The 16,324-nt window shown below is 44.5% G+C and overlaps 1 protein-coding gene across 1 annotated transcript in view; it reads left to right on the top strand.

The window, feature by feature from the left end:
* The first annotated feature begins 78 nt into the window (after positions 1–78).
* The window catches only part of l(1)G0020 (RNA cytidine acetyltransferase l(1)G0020), a 47,340-nt gene continuing 31,094 nt past the window's right edge, over positions 79–16,324 (top strand). The window contains exons 1-8 of the mRNA XM_050183929.3: positions 79–267; positions 583–674; positions 1,070–1,192; positions 3,484–3,655; positions 3,880–4,056; positions 6,934–7,257; positions 9,560–9,798; positions 14,230–14,327. Coding sequence (XP_050039886.1) covers positions 160–267; positions 583–674; positions 1,070–1,192; positions 3,484–3,655; positions 3,880–4,056; positions 6,934–7,257; positions 9,560–9,798; positions 14,230–14,327 — 1,333 coding nt within the window. The 5' untranslated portion in view covers positions 79–159. The remainder of the gene's footprint in view (positions 268–582; positions 675–1,069; positions 1,193–3,483; positions 3,656–3,879; positions 4,057–6,933; positions 7,258–9,559; positions 9,799–14,229; positions 14,328–16,324) is intronic.

Genomic DNA, 16,324 nt, shown 5'->3' with positions numbered 1-16,324 from the left:
TTTATAAGGTGTTCTATATTTATTAGGAGATGGCTCAAGTGGAGTGAAAACAGGTATTGCGTCACTTGTAAATCATGGCCCTGTCTGTCCAGTGTGCATATCGCCTCTAATGTGCACGTGTAGTGTCTGTCGTACGGCCGCATGCCATAAACACCGGCAATGACACGCAAGAAAATAGATAATCGGATACGTGTGCTCATTGAAAATGGCGTTCACACTGGCCACCGAACAATGTTTGTCATCGTCGGCGAAAAGGGCCGCGACCAGGTAAATGTATTCGCTTGAATTGTTCCACTCTTTCTGCGCGGCTATTTGTGCGCTCTCGCCACTTTTATTCGCATTTATCTCGACATGTGCAAAAGAAATGTGCGCTTTGATATGTCGATGCCTACGAAGTTCGATTGGATGCGTTACTTTATCGCACACATGGGAGAAATTGATGGAGCCCCGACTAATCTCAACAAGTTGGCTCACGACGCTGCAGCTGGTAAAACGGAATAACGGAACAGAAATGAATCCTTCGCGGTGCTTGCGTTGTGCGATGCGTGTGATAATAATTTGCCCTATGTTTTTCGCGCAAAGGTTGTCATACTCCATCACATGCTTTCCAAGACTACGGTCAAAGCTCGACCTTCTGTGCTGTGGTGCTACAAGAAGGAGCTGGGATTTAGCTCGTAAGTAACATCTCCTTTGTAATTGCTGTGTCATAGCACTTGCAGAGCTCTGGCGGATATTTCTAGGTGATATAATATCAAGTGATTAAACTTCAACAGTTTCATGCGTGACAGCTAAACCTCTTGTGCAGTCGTTCTAATTCCACCGACCATTCAAGTTACCTGACAGATTACATAACTTGATCTTTAACTAGTATGTATGTTTGTATTATTACCTCTGGCAGATAATGTAGGAATAAAGCATTGCAACTATTTACATCTTACTACCACCTTGCTTGATGTACCTAAATTGCAATATCATAAATTGTGTGTTCATTGGTGTTAAAGTGTGTACTATGGATATACTGAACTTGTATTGATGAGCGTTATGTAACTCAATTTCACTCTATCTTTAGGCATAGAAAAAAGCGAATGAGGCAACTGCAGAAGAAAATCAAGAGTGGCAAATTGGATGTCAATGAGGAAGACCCATTTGAGTTGTTCATTGCAGCAACAAATATCCGCTACTGCTATTACCAGTAAGTCACTGTTTTTTGCATTCTACTTTAATTAGTTCTGATGCAGTAAGTATTAGTGCATCTCCTAGAAAGACTGTGCACAGCCAGAATGCTATCTCTCGGGTCCATCGAGACCTTGCAAGTCCCTGGACAAGATATTGCAGAGGCTGCAGTGTTCTTGCAGGTTTTTACTCAGTGATATTATAGCAGTCTTGAAAGCTTTTTCAACCGGCCATGGTTGCTTAGTGGCTATGGTGTTGGGCTGCTAAGCATGAGGTTGCGGGATCGAATCCCGGCCACGGTGGCCGCATTTTGACAGTGGCGAAATGCAAAGACACCCATGTACTTACATTTCGGTGCACATTAAAGGTGAATAAGAGAGCCCTGGGATTACCCTTACATATGAAGACCATGAGGCTCATGCAGTTGAGCATGCACAACACTCTAGCGAGACACCTTTCCCCATATGTGGGCTGCATTTCCCTGTGGATTTCGGTAGAAGAGATTGCCGAGGCACAAGAGAGAGCTCAATGCATCAGACTCTCCACCACTCAGTCCGGAAGACAAATCTTGAAGAGGGTAGGCATCTTGCCCGCCACAGTTGAAGGTAAGTACTGTGAGATGCAGAGAAAGCTGAGGGACTACATCATGGTCATGCTCGTTCCGAGGAATATACACCCAGTACACAATGTGGGCAGAAGGTGAGCTAGAGCCAAAGCCCTGCTCGAGAAAGCCAGGGAACGAGTAGAAGAAAGCACTTTCATCAATGCGGCGTTCAAACTCGGCAGGCAAGCTTTCACTGCGGTCTGCCTGGATAGTAGAGGAAATGTCACGAATTCCGTGTCTGTATATACAACGGATCCAGAGACGGCCGAACAGGCAGCCATCGCCCTGGCACTACTGGATGGTAAGAAAACCAGAATACACAGTGACTCGATGGCGGCAGTGCGTTCCTTTGCCAAGGGCATTGTTTCACTTATCCTCTGTGGCAAGGATGTTAACCAGCTCACGATCATTTCGTTTCTCGCACACATGGGAGAAATTGATGGAGCCCCGACTAATCTCAACGAGTCGGCTCACGACGCTGCACGAGGGCTTAGAGATTGCGTAGCGCTAGGACAGCCAGGCTTGGAGGTTATGTACTGCAGAGACCATCTTCTCTCATACAACGAACTTGCGAAACACTTTTACTTGGCGTGCAGATCATATGCGTCTCCACAAATGAAGCTGATCAGACCCCAAGCTCTCATCCTGAGGCTCTTGCAGATGGGAACCTATCCCAATCCCCTGTTAATGAGCAGAATATTTCGTGGAGCCTTGGCTTCATACACTTGCCCTCAATGCGGCAGCGTGGCAGACTTGGAACATGTGCTCTGGCGGTGCTCCGCGTTACGCAGCGACAAGGACAACACCAAAGAGCATTGGGACGTGGCTCTCCGTAACCCCGAACTAGAAGAATAGACATGGGTAGTCCATTGGGCCCGTGATGCGGACGAGAGGCTAGGCCTTTTGGTCCCGACATCGGAGTGGCACGCTTCGGGATAGGAATCTGGTGCAACCTGAAGGACCTGAATAAAGTGTTTTCATACTGTACCATACCCCACTATGGCGTGCCTCATCATCAGAAAGTGGTTTTGGTACGTAAAAGCCCATAATTAATAAATGCTTTTTCAGAGAAATCTTAGTATAAGCCTTACATTAATCCTACAGGCTGTGTTAGTTTTCTTGCTCATTGACAAATGCAGTAAATGCTATTGCACTTCATATAGTGCTGTGGATCAGTTCACTTTAGCACTGATGAAAATACTAATATCAAACTGTTGATGCTCACAATGATGAACCAGTGTGCATCTGTGCAAGCATTGAGCTGGCTGTGTACTACTGTAGTTCTGTTTGTCTCCTGTAAATTCCTTTTGCTTTCTGTGTGTAAATATGCTTTATATACTACATAGATTTTCTTTCTTCTTGTTACAATACTGAATGCAGCTGGGCCAACCAGCCTGCTGGCTCTGTTGAACAAGTGAAAATGCACTGAAAACTGTAACTTCAAGACCAACATAATAGTTATGACGATTCTTGTCTTTGTATATGTGGGTAATTGAGTCATTATCATCGTGTCACTGGTCTAGTTCTTGGCAGACAGCGCTTTGTGTTACATCCAAATGCAGGAGAAATGACAATTCATGTTTGACTGTTAACACTTCTTTATCTTCAATATGTGTGTGGTCAGTATAACGTAAGCCTCTAACATATTGCCCAGACAATAAGGTGTCATATGTGTGATCAGGCTTATGTGCTTTTTCTTTATATAGTGAGACACATAAGATACTTGGAAACACTTATGGAATGTTGGTTCTTCAAGACTTTGAGGCCATGACCCCCAACATATTGGCCAGAACTATAGAGACCATTGAAGGAGGTGGCCTTGTTGTCCTGCTGCTACAGTCAATCACATCATTACGGCAGCTTTACACGCTTACTATGGTAAGTTCTTCTCTTTGCAGCTTCTTTCGTACTGTGAAAAGTGCAGAAAGGAGCTAGCATATCTAAGAGGAATAAAGGTAAATGAAAATGACTTGTCATTTCAATTAAGCTCAGTGGACTTCTCTTTTCAAAGAGTTCTTTTAGAAGATTGAGGCCTACACACTTAGGTACCAAGACAGACAAAATAAAAAAAGTTACTTGCTTTTTGCACTATCTTTCTGCAGGACGTTCATGCACGATACCGTACAGAAGCTCACAAAGACGTTGTGGGACGCTTCAACGAACGCTTCATTCTATCGTTGAGTTCTTGCGAGTCCTGCCTTGTGGTAGACGATCAGCTGAACATTTTGCCAATTTCATCCTTTGCGGCAAACATCAGCCCTGTATCTCGAGCTGCTGAGGTAAGCCTGGGTACTCATTACTGGTAACAAGTAGTGTTTTATAGTCATTTATGTCTGCAGCTGTAACCACAGTGTTCATGTAATGTGCAATTTTTATATATTTTATGATTGCATCAATTTGCTTTAGCTTACGTAATATTTATATGGGAAAATTTGCTGTGATCTTGTTGCTGTAGAGACGGTTTAATAATTACTGAGTCTTTCGAAACCTTAATTTTCAGTTTTTTATTTCTTGTCCGCATTTCCTTTCTTTAACACTGCGAACCCGGTACTTCCCAGTAACGAACGGCACGCGCGTTATTAGCATGACATAGCATTGCCGACAGGAAAGTAGCGGGCGCAGCATTTTCAATAAAGGAAAGGCAAGCAAGGCAGATGACGATTATCGTTGTGTGGCAGATATACACCTCAAAGGGTGTGAACTTTTTTAGAGTGTAGATAAAGACATGCCTCTTATAGGCCGTGTGTGTACGGTGCACCGTGTAAAGTTAAAATCCTCGTGTGCTTTATGCCATGGCGCTATCAAAGCCCAAGAAAAGGTATTTGCAGAAGTTTTTGCAATCTTATACTTATGAATTTCCGTGCTTTTTGACATCAAGGAAAGGAGAACATTTTGTACAATGTGTGGATGTGACGTCGGCGTGTCTCACGGTGGCAAAGGCGACTTGGAAACTGCACGTTTTCACGGCGAAGCATCAAATCTATGTTTGTACCGCTTAGCAGCAAGACAACATAGTGAACTTTCTCCGGAAAAACTGCGACGACAGTGTCATACGCGTGGAGTGCCTGTTTACGGGTTTCCTCGTCGAACACAACGTAGCCCGTAGTGTCGGCGACCACGTTGGGCTTCTTCTATGGAAAATGTTTTCGAAATGTGACGAGGCGAAGCGTTATGGATGTGGACACAACTCTGAAGAATGCGGAGGTGGCCAACCGGAAATTTATTTCACAGGAATCGCTCTCGAGTCTTCCGTTTCTTTATTCAGAGTTTCCCTCAGCTGCTGCCCCAAGATTCCAATGAATCTGCTGAAGACGCTTTAGATGCTCTCGAAGCTGAGTAAATAAAAAGTCTCCTGATTTTTGATCTCGCCAGGTTGGCAGGTATGCAAATGGCCGTAGCTTGCACGAGCCGTCCATGTTGGCCGCAAGCAACACCAACACACGCACTTTGCTCATTTTACCGCCGTGACATGAGGTTCCACGAAGAGCAAGTGTCTTATTCAGCAACATTTGCCAAAAGAGACCAGTTTTGTCTGGTGAAAACTTCGCAGTGATCTTCGGCCGTTCCTCAGAAAGCCACTGCTGCATCTCCTGGCTGCTGACAGCCCCAGTTTCGCCTGAAATGGCCTTTCCTACAATGTCGTGGTGCTTTTTAAACCGTTACAGCCATCCAGTGCCACCACAAAAGTTCTCTTCACCAAGAGCCATAGCAAACCATTTGGCCTTTTCGATTAACATCGGGCAATCCACGGGAATATTTTTCGCTCGGATTTCAAGACGCCACGTATAGAGTGCCTTCTCCACTCTGTCAAAAGCAGCAGGGCGCACACGACACACTCCCGAGCGACTTTCCTCACCTGCTTTAAGCTTGATGTCCTGCTTGTTTTTTAACGACGTACTTAAAGTACTCCGCGGAATGCCGAATGCATCTGCCATGGAGGACTTCTATTCTCCGTTCTTGACACGCCGGATTACCTCGAGCTTTCTTGCCAAGTCCAGATTCTTCCTCTTTTTTTTATCTCCGCGGATGCCATAGCTCACCAGATGACTGCAGTCATACACGCGGCACACGGCACGTTGAAGCACGGGCACACAGAAGAAAAATGTGCAAGGTGCAGACGAAGCGGTCCGAGCGAAGCTTAGCCGAGCAGCAGTCAACTGGGCTGCGAAGGAACGACAAAGGGAAAAGAAAGAAGAGAGCGGGGATAAAGAACGGCAGAATATGCCGTCGAAGGCGCTGTGGGCGCAATCACCACATCGCTATGCTTCGTTTTTTGAGCCCTCTCTGGCTCTCTTGTCTCCCCTGGCCCACGAGCAACCGTGCCAGACCCCTCACTTACAACCGGTTTTCTCTCTCTTCCTTTCCCCAGGAAGCGTGGCTTGGAAACTTCGCTGCACGTCTCCATGCCGCGCACTCTCTTTGCTGAGCTCCAATGACCTTGCCCAATTCACACGCCGGCGGTACAGGAGGAGCGAGAGCTCGTGCTGGTGGGGCGCAGAAACGGGGGAAAGGCTCGGCGTCTCCGTTGCTAGGCGACGGCCGCACATGCGCAGAGAAGGAGCCTGCTGACTGACTCTGCGGAAATGTTCTCCCCTGAGGACCGGACACGAATGTCTTTGGGAAAAGCGCACCTTCCAGGGGCACGGTGCGGCGTTCGATATATCGAATGTCCGGCGAAAATAGAATTCTCTATGCTACGCAATTCTCCTATACGTTTACATAGTATTTTTAAGGGGGTAATCTGTGTATTTGATATAGCCAATAATTCGAAATCTGCGGGGTCGATATATCCGGGTGCGACTGTATGCTGCACTTAGTCTTGCTGCTGCAGTAGTAGGCTTACATTCAGTTCTTTGGCGCTAAAGCAAACACCAGACAGACTTTCGCAGGCACTTCAGCTGGCCTGTGGCTCGATATTGCCCAGTGAGACTTCGTGGTGGATTTTCATCGAGAAGCTTATTGAAGTCTCTCCTCGTATTGTGCATCTTTTTTCCTTTCTAAAGGAAGCTGAACGCAGAGAAATGTGGGAAAGAGAACTGCATTTGGTGTCCCTCACATTTTTGCTATAAGCACCATCTCGAAACCTTCTCAGATCTCTTTTTATCTCAGTGTGAGATGACTGAGTGACTGATTCAGTGGTAAATTTCTGTTCTCAGGACCAAGAGGCACAAGAGCTGTCGGAGTTGAAGGAATCTCTGCAGGACACGCAGCCACTTGGAGTGCTAATAAACTGCTGCAGCACATGCGACCAGGCCCAGGCAGTGCTCAAGTTTGTTGATGCCATTACGGAGAAAACTTTCCGGACCACTGTGGCTGTGACGGCAGCTCGAGGCCGTGGCAAATCGGCTGCACTGGGCCTGGCTGTGGCTGCTGCTGTGGCATTTGGCTACTCCAACATTTTTGTCACTGCACCTAGCCCGGAGAACTTGAAGACTCTGTTTGAATTCATCCTCAAGGGCTTTGATGCTCTTAAATATGAGGTACGCTTGTCACTTTGTGGAATCTTTTTGATATTTGTCGGGTTTGATACTGCCGAGTTTTCATAGTGTGCCACACTGCTTGTGGTGAAATGCGAAAACACCGGTGTACTTAGATTTAGGTGCACGTTAAAGAACCCCAGGTGGTCGAAATTTCCGGAGTCCTCCACTACGGCGTGCCTCATAATCAGAAAGTGGTTTTGGCACGTAAAACCCCATAATTTAATTTTTTTTTTCACACTGCTTGTGATGTTTTATGTATATGTATAAATAAAGCAAATCATTCTTTTATTTCAATATAGCTATCTTTAAATATTATTTGAAGCCTTTTTAGAAACATCCGATATATATACAGTAAATGAGCGTTATAACGAAATCGAAGGGGGAGCCAGAATTATTATTGCATGTGCTGCACTATGAATTTCTATGAGGATTTCAAGGGGAATTTTCCTAACTTTTTTGTATCCATTAGTATTTTGTTATACAGTTAAACCTCAATGTAGCGAAATCGGTAAAATCGTCAATTTGCTTTGTTGTATTGAAATTTTGTTCTTCTGAAATTCGACCTTTTATGCAAATAAATACAGTTACTGGATGATTTTTCTTACGCAGAAAGGCGCCGCAGAATTTTCTGAATTATTGGGCTATAAAAAAAAGCAAATTTGAATGGGAAGACAATTAATTGTGATAAATTTGGGAGTCTGATATGAATGATATGGTTTCATGCTACGTATGTCAACAGTATCTTCATGTGGGCAGTTTACACACACGGCAGATTACCTCTACAGCAGGGTGTACGGCTGCGTATGTGCTTAGCTGCACTTGCAGCCCTGCGCGCACCAACTTACCCTCACTCTAACCCTCCCCTACCGCCCCCTCCTGTGCGCTTGATTGCGTTACCGCAAACTTGCTCCCCTCCCTCTTTCCCTTTACTCGCACGGGAAGGCCTCACTCATGAAGGCACCGTCTTTCCTGTCTCACCTTCCCATACTTTGATTCCCACCTAAAGCACACACTGCGCGGGGCACAATAGGATCTTATTGCACTTGGAATTTATACGGAACATGATGTGGCTTCACTTCGGTGATCACTCTTGTCGCGCGGCGAGTGATTTGAGAGGTGCATTTGCAAGCAGCTGCTTGTAATGTAATTATTTGACCATATACGTCCGCGGAAGTTTCCATTGTCTCGGCATTCCTTTGTGGCGGCAGTGAAATTTGGTTATATTGAAATTTCATATAAACACATTTCATTATATTGAGGTTCTAAATACATGGTGTTCTGTGGGACAAGAGGTTATGAAAAGTATGATACTTTGTTAGATTGAGAATTTTGTTATATTGAAGTTCGTTATATCGAGGCTTAACTGTATACTGTATTGTTATTATGAGGTTCAGAACTCATTTGAACTTCCCACAAATCTTAATAGCATGTTTAACTAGGGATGGCCAAATATCCAAGATATCAAATAGAAATTAAATAGCTTGTCTTACTCAATATGTGTTTGTTCTGAGAACTCGAAATGTAATATTTTTTAAAGATTCGCTTCTCTCCAACCACATGCATGCAGTATGATTGCTTGAGCATCCTAGTTGCTTCAACTGCTTCCTCTTTTTTTTCTCTTCCGAGTAATATTAACACGAGTACATTGTTTGTTTTTCTGGTGACCACTTTTCACTGGCTAACCACTGTTATAAAGTTGTTGCTCAAGGCAAGACAGACACTGACAGATTTCATCTATGGGAACTTTCTCAAATGTTGCTGATTCAATAGGGAAACAAAGTTGTCTGTAATTAAATTACGTACGTGATGCAAAGAGTGTTTTATGTTCTAGAACGCATGCAAGCACCAGCAATTGCACTGAAATGTGCAATGAGTTGGGTGTAAATAGGCAATGTGCCTGACCTGCGGATAAGATTTCAACGACTGATGGCTCTGTTAGCTGCTGCCGTTGTGCTTGAGTGTTACTCGTTTTTCTGGGCACAAGTTCGCCCAATAAGGAGTTTATTACATGACTCGCAGTTTTTTTACTGTCTTGTTCATCACTGTCTCTACAACATGACAATATGGAGGTCATTGTTAACCTTACAATAATGCATGAGCAGTGTAAGTTTCCACATCTAGTTTGCATTAGCTCCATTTAGTTACGTTGCTCCATAGCCATTGTTCTGATCACCCAAGCTGTCATGACCTTTCCTTCTTTAGGGAAAAGGGTAGTCACCGCTCACCACACTTGGTAGATTTCAGTGCCTGGTATTTCGTGTGTGTACACACTATGTGTTCATTTCATGTATCCATGTGGCAGGAGCATCAGGACTATGAAGTGGTGCAATCAACCAATCCGGAGCTGAACAAGGCAGTTGTGCGTGTGACAGTGTCTCATGAAGACCATCGACAAGTGATTCAGTACGTGCATCCATCAGATGCGCACCTGCTTGGGCAAGCTGAACTTCTGGTGATTGACGAAGCAGCGGCCATTCCCCTTCCCCTGGTGCAGAAGCTCCTCGGTCCTTACCTGGTCTTCCTCTCATCTACCATCAATGGGTAGGCAGTGGTCTTCAATGTATTTTTGTGTAAGCATACTAATCTTAATTCATGTGTTTGACCTCTCTGTACAGCCTATCTGCATTTTGTGAAGAATAGTGCTATGGGCATTGGAAGCACTAGGTGGCTAGTATGGCTAAGAAATGGTGGAGCAATCTCTCGTCTGCCACTAAGTTATTTGGTCTGGTATCTGCAGTGGCAGTTGTCAGTCTTACAGATGTCTTAGGGACCAAAAAATTTTTTAAATGAGAAGCATATTTTAAAATGGTATTCGGGTATCTGTAGGTAGACTGATTGTATCCCTGGTGGCTACTAACCATCTAGCAGTGTAGATATTTCAATATTTTTTGTTGTAGTATTTAATTAAAAATGAGCTGTTTCTTTCTTTTTTTGCATTTTTACAAAACACCGTGCAGTCTTTTAGGAGTGATGTCTTGGCTATCAGGGCACCGAGAACCATAATTTTTATTGCAGCATTTAGGTAAATGCATAATTCACACAAGGGTAGGAGCAGATTTTCAAATATTGGTTCTAACATTTTTTCTTGGCTGTAAATTAAATAATGAGCTGGCTACATTTCGAACACACCACTTTGAAGTGCTTGATGATTGTTAGTACAGTGGGATCTCATTGATATAATTCTGCACAATACATTTTTCTGGATAATAGTATGCTTCTTTTTTTTCTCCCGGCCACTGTCCCATAGGAGCAATGTATTTTCATACGGTTATTGCAATCGCGTTTTCACCTGAAATTGGATAATAGGACTGCAGAAGGGGGCTTTTACTGGTATTTCTAAAGCTCATAGCCTCTGATCTTATTGCACTAGCTTAAGTAACATTGCACTAGCCTAAATACCACTGCAACGACCCACGAACTACACGTTAAGCCCCAGGCACTTTGGAGGGAAAACGCACACAGCGTACCGTTGGCATTTAGGCGATGCTGCGGCAGTGTAGCCATACCAACTGGCGCTGTACTGCTGCTCATTTGAGTGAGGGAACGGCAGGTTCTTTTTTTAACTTCCAGAAGAGCTTTCTTACGGTGCATTGAAAAGAAGAAAGTTCAGCACAAACTGATGTGTGTGATGGCTGCTTTTCGTGTGGCATCGAGTGATGCTGCTCTGCATAACGTGTTATGCGGAGCAGTTTGGCTAGACTACACGAGCCTTTGCTTTTGAGTTTGTCACCAATAATGCCTATTTTCATATTTTTTGGAGCTTGCTTTGGATAACAAGATTTTTCGGTGGTAAGGTTTATTTTCCAGCTCTCGTGAAGATCATGTCAATGCGACTCCACTGTACTTGTTATACCAAAATAGTATTCCTTTCATTGTGAACCTTATGCTTCTATAATCGAGCTCTGTGCCTAAAGCACCATTTTGGTGAATAGTCATTGGCTCCATTGTTCCTGTAAACAATTGTAATTTATTTCTAATTAACATTTGAACTAATCATTCCTTTTAAAGATGATTGCATATTTGGAATCAGCACAATAGACTGAACTATATTGTACTGTTTTATTAAATTTGATAAAGGAGCTCTAAAGAAGGCTTTAAACCTCACTCCCCTTCTTAACCTGGCTGTGATGGCGGCATTTTGATATGGGCAAAATGCAAAAATTCCTGTGTACTCTTCATTGGATGCACATTAATTTGAGGGGTCAAAATTAACTTGGAGTTCCCCATTACGGCCTGCCCAATAATTGTATCATGGTTCTGACACATAAAACTAAGATTTTTTTTTATTAGCTCTGCTTTAATAGGCACAGTTGAAAAACTTCAGCCCTAACACTGCCTGCGTCATCATGTATAGTTACGAAGTCGAGCATGGTGACAGAAGCCCGTTTTTTTCGGGACGAAACACATTTAAAGGAGGGGTCAGGGCATTGTGAACAAGGTGCCTATGAGGGAGCCAAAACGTTGAAAACGATTTGAAATCCTTTGTTGATTGGTGTCCTGACCCCTCCTTTAAAAACATGTAGTATAGTTGTCTATCATACACAGCTTATGTCGGCTAATGGCTATAACTATGAGATTCATTATTTCTTTTTGGAACAAGAATTTGGCACAAGCAGGAAAGTGTGAGCTGTCGACATGACACTACAGTAAAAGCTTGTTAATTCGAAGTCCGCTGGACCATGAAAAATCTGCAAATTAAGCGGCTTTCCAAATGACCCCAAACTTTGAAAAGTAGGGCAAAACTATGCGACACAAGCAAGTCACATTTATTTTCCATGTAGCAAGACTACTCAAGGCAATCGTTAATGCAGGATTGGTACAGTAGTTTGCTGCACTAAGAGTCGTGATCTTTGGCCTACTAATCATGTGCAGCATCCCGCATCGCCACTGCTACACTCAACAAAACTGCAAACAATATTCAGGGACATGATAACTGTCACTAACGCAGGTGCATAAGTGGGCTCATAATCGTCCCTGCCATCGCCTACTGGCACACTGTCGGGGACTTCATCTTTCATGTTAGCATGTAGTCGGAGAAGCCTTGTCAGCCTAGTCCATCACTCCCATTGCCATTCTGTACACTAGCAAAAACGCGTACATGGCTGAAACTTTTCATATGGTTGGCAATTGTACACACATGATACACCAGGGGTGGGGAGAATGTGACAATACAACAACACATGAGTGTCACATTTATTGATGAGGATGGTACTCTGACTCGATTCTTTGTAGCAGGTGGAGACACACAAAACTAATGTGCACAGCTAAAACAACGCAGGCACTTAGCACAGCTGTACGGCCTATCAGTAGTACTCACATTGCGGAACCCATTGCTTGCCCAATAATTGGTGTCCGAATCAAAATTCCAGAGATGGGTTTCTCAGAACTGATCTTGAAAGTCATGTATTTATGTAATGCAAGCACCAGAAGCAATTGCAGGAGCTGGAAACACATCATTGCTGCTATATTTCTGACACTGTCTCGCCGAAAGCGTGTCCTAGCATGGCAGTCTTTGAAGCCACAACTGGAAACTACGAATTATTCGCATGAATTTGCGTGGAGTTTTCGATTTATCCAGTATAACTTGCGTTCAAATTATGGGACTGCGTGAATTCTATGAATTAACAAAATTTTCAAATAAAGCAAAATTTAATTATCAAGGTTTCACTGTACAATTAAACCTCGATATAACGAGTTTCAGTATAACAAAATTCTCGATATAATGAAGTATCTAACTTTTCATAGCATCTTGGCCATAGAACACCATGTATTTAAAACCTCACTATAAAAAAGTGTGTTTATATGCGATTTCAATATAATGAAATTTCACTGCCACGGCAAAGGAATGCTGAGACAATAAATGGAAACTTCCTTGGACGAAGATGATCAAATGAGTGAATTGCAAGTGGCTGCTCGCAAACGCACCTCTCAAGCAGTGCGCCGCGCGACAAGAGCGACCGCCGAAGTGGATCCGCATCATGCTCCACATAAAGTCCTAGTGCGATAAGATCCTATCGCTCCCCACACACTGTGTGCTTTAGGTGCGTGTGAAAATGTGCGAGGGTGAGACAAGAAAGATGGTGGCCTCATGAGTGCCGCCTTCCCGCATGAGCAAAGTGAAAGAAGGGGAGGGGAGCGAGCCCATGGTAACGGGATAAAGTGCGCATGTCGGCAGGGGGTAAGTTGGAGCGCATCTTGATGGGGAGCGAGCCCACAGTAACGTGATAAAGTGCACGAGTTGGCGGGGGTAAGTTGGTGTGCATCTTTATATCTGGCGCGCATGTCGGCCGTGGCTGCGCATGGCTGTGAGCACGACTGAGCACATACAGAGCTGCACACCCTGCTTTAGAGGTAATCTGCCCCGTGTGCAAAGAGTGAGCGTGCCGAGATGGAGTGCCACCATGTAAGCTGTCTTACCGCGCATTTAGTATTGGAGGTTGCGTAATCTCAAATTTTGGTGACCTGTTGGAGTGAGAGGCAGACAAAAAGCATTTGCTCCCCACCGCTCGCGCTTTTGCTGATAGTGTCTCCCAGTGCAGGTGACGCTATCAGCAGCGGGGGCAGAATGCGTGCGAAAGTGTGGCTGGCTTCATTTTATTTGTACCACCGAGAAGATATCGTCAACGTATGTGGCATGAAGCCGTATCATCATCGTCGACTCACAGATTTATCAAGTTGAATTGTTTTCTCATTAAAATTTGCTTTTTTCGATTGCCCGTTAATTTGGCAAAATCTGCGGCCCTTTTCTGTGTAAGAAGAATCGATCGGTGACTGTACTTATTTGCAGAAAAGGTCGAATTTAAATAGAAAAAATTTCGATGTAACAAATCAAATTGTCGATTTTGCCGACTTCGTTATATTAAGGTTTAACTGTATATCATGACCGTGGGGACAGGCACTACTTATTTCCTTTTAGCAAGTGACATGCTTTATCTCGCATCATGACTTGTTTCATGATGTCTTTCTTTGTAGGTATGAAGGTACAGGTCGATCTTTGTCCCTGAAGTTGATTCAGCAGCTTCGACAGCAGTCCGCTGTTGCTTTAAATGAAAACAGCAAGTGTGTTGGAGGTGAGCAAATTGTGTAACCATGTCTCGTTTGGGCAACCAGAATGGAAAGAATGCGAATTGTTTATTCTTGCAGTCAGAGGCAACCTTGATATTTGACAGCGCGAATGTAGACAAAGGACGGCAAAAGAGGCGACAAACCAAGGCAAGTGCGGACTGCAAACTTGGGCCCAGGAGCAAGGGTTTTTCACGAAGTCAGGTAGGGAGACATTGTTGTCAGCATGGACAAACCTGCTGAGGCTCTTTCTTGAAGTCGGCGTGTTGCGGTGGAGGTGAAGTGACGAGGCCTGTAGCCACATTTCCACCATATGGTCGATGAGTGCATCGAACACCCGCCACAGTTTCTGCTTGGTTCCGAGACTCTTTTTTTTTTTTTTTTTCCGCCGTATCTGGACATACAGGGACTTGCGGTACAGCCGTCCTTGTCTCAGCCTCTCGGAACACAGGATCTTGCAGACCCTCAGCTCATGACTAGTGGATGGACTGAATCTACCAAACATGATGTGTACTTCTAGAGGAAGCTGTTTGGCACGAATGCAGAATGAAAGTACGTGAGTGTGACGCACGGTGATGGCTATGAGGGTTACCAGAAAGGACTTCAGTTTATTTCTAGTTCTTCGGGCCCCAATAACTTGGTGCTCATGCACTCGTCCATTCTGGTAACCCCCATAGCTACCGCCATGTCACGCTCTTGTGCTTTCATTCTGCATTTGTGCCAAGCAGCTTGCTCTAGAACATGTCATGTTCACTGGCTTCAGTTCATGCACTAGTCGTAGGTTGACGATCTGCACAATCCTGCAGTCTGAGTGGCTGAGACAAGGATGCCTGTACCCCAAGTCCCTGTACGTCCAGATACAGCAGAAAAAAAACGAGCCTCGGAAATGAGTCAAGAAGAAAAGTCAGCGGGAGTTCAATTCACCCATCGAACCTGTGGCCTTTTTGCTTCATCTCTGCTGCAACGCGCCGACTACAAAAAAGAGCCTCAGCGGGGTCGCCCACACCGACAGCAATGTCTCCATACCTGACTTGTGAAAAGCATCCTCGCTCTTGGGCCAAAGGTTGCAGTCAGCGCTTGCCTCTGTAGCGTTCTCACCTGTGCTCTTGTGACAAAAGAACGACAACACATTAGTGCAAACAATCACAAGGGCATTTATTGCACCTTTCATAGACTAAGGCCGGCTAGCTGAGTTGTTATCCACAAAACATGTCGATGGGCGTGCGACAAATCGCAGAAGTCCGACTCACTGCGACCGGATAACGAGCGACTATGTCCGCCCCATGCTGGACACCAATGCTTGTCGTTCGTGTGTACGGTCACACGAATGGTGCCGCGTTCGAACGATCGTGTTCATCCATTCAGGGGTAGGCTTCGCGAGATAGTCTGGCAGAAGCATGGATCGGCGCATGCGCAGAACGTCCGTGCCGCTTGCCGGCCCTGAGCCAAAGATGAAGAGCCTTCTTTTTTTCGCGCTTAAGTGACCCTGCCATTAGGTGGCGTTAGCAGAGTCACACTTGCGCCATCTCTCGTACTACCCTGCAAGCATACTGACCGCCGCAGTAAAGCCACGCGGCGAAGCCGGATTACATGAGACGGGAGCTATGTGAGAAAACAACATATCAGGGGACGCGTGAGAGTCGTGCATTCCCACACCTCTCACTGTCTTTTGTCTACGTTCGCACTGTCAAACTACATGAATCAACACCAACATGCCTGTTTGCATACTTTAGAAGCGGTCCCCCTAACTTCTGTTATCGTTTTGGAAACTAACAGACTGTACAGTAGAATCTCGATAATATGAATATCTCAGGATGACGCTTAAATTTGTTTAACCCGAAATTTATATTCCACAAAAACGTTACAAATCTGGAAATTAAGGGGGAAACAGCAATGAAATGGCTAAAATTTCCGACTTCGTAGTGAATTCTTTTTCTGCAATCCAAAGACAGTCCTTTATCTTATGGTGAAATATTTGGGAGAAATAGACAACATATTTTGACAA

The sequence above is a fragment of the Dermacentor andersoni genome, chromosome 4, assembly GCF_023375885.2.
Source record: "Dermacentor andersoni chromosome 4, qqDerAnde1_hic_scaffold, whole genome shotgun sequence".
Taxonomy (NCBI): Eukaryota; Metazoa; Arthropoda; class Arachnida; order Ixodida; family Ixodidae; genus Dermacentor; species Dermacentor andersoni.
Note: the sequence above shows the minus strand (reverse complement) of the source record. Positions and strands in the feature narration are given on the sequence as shown.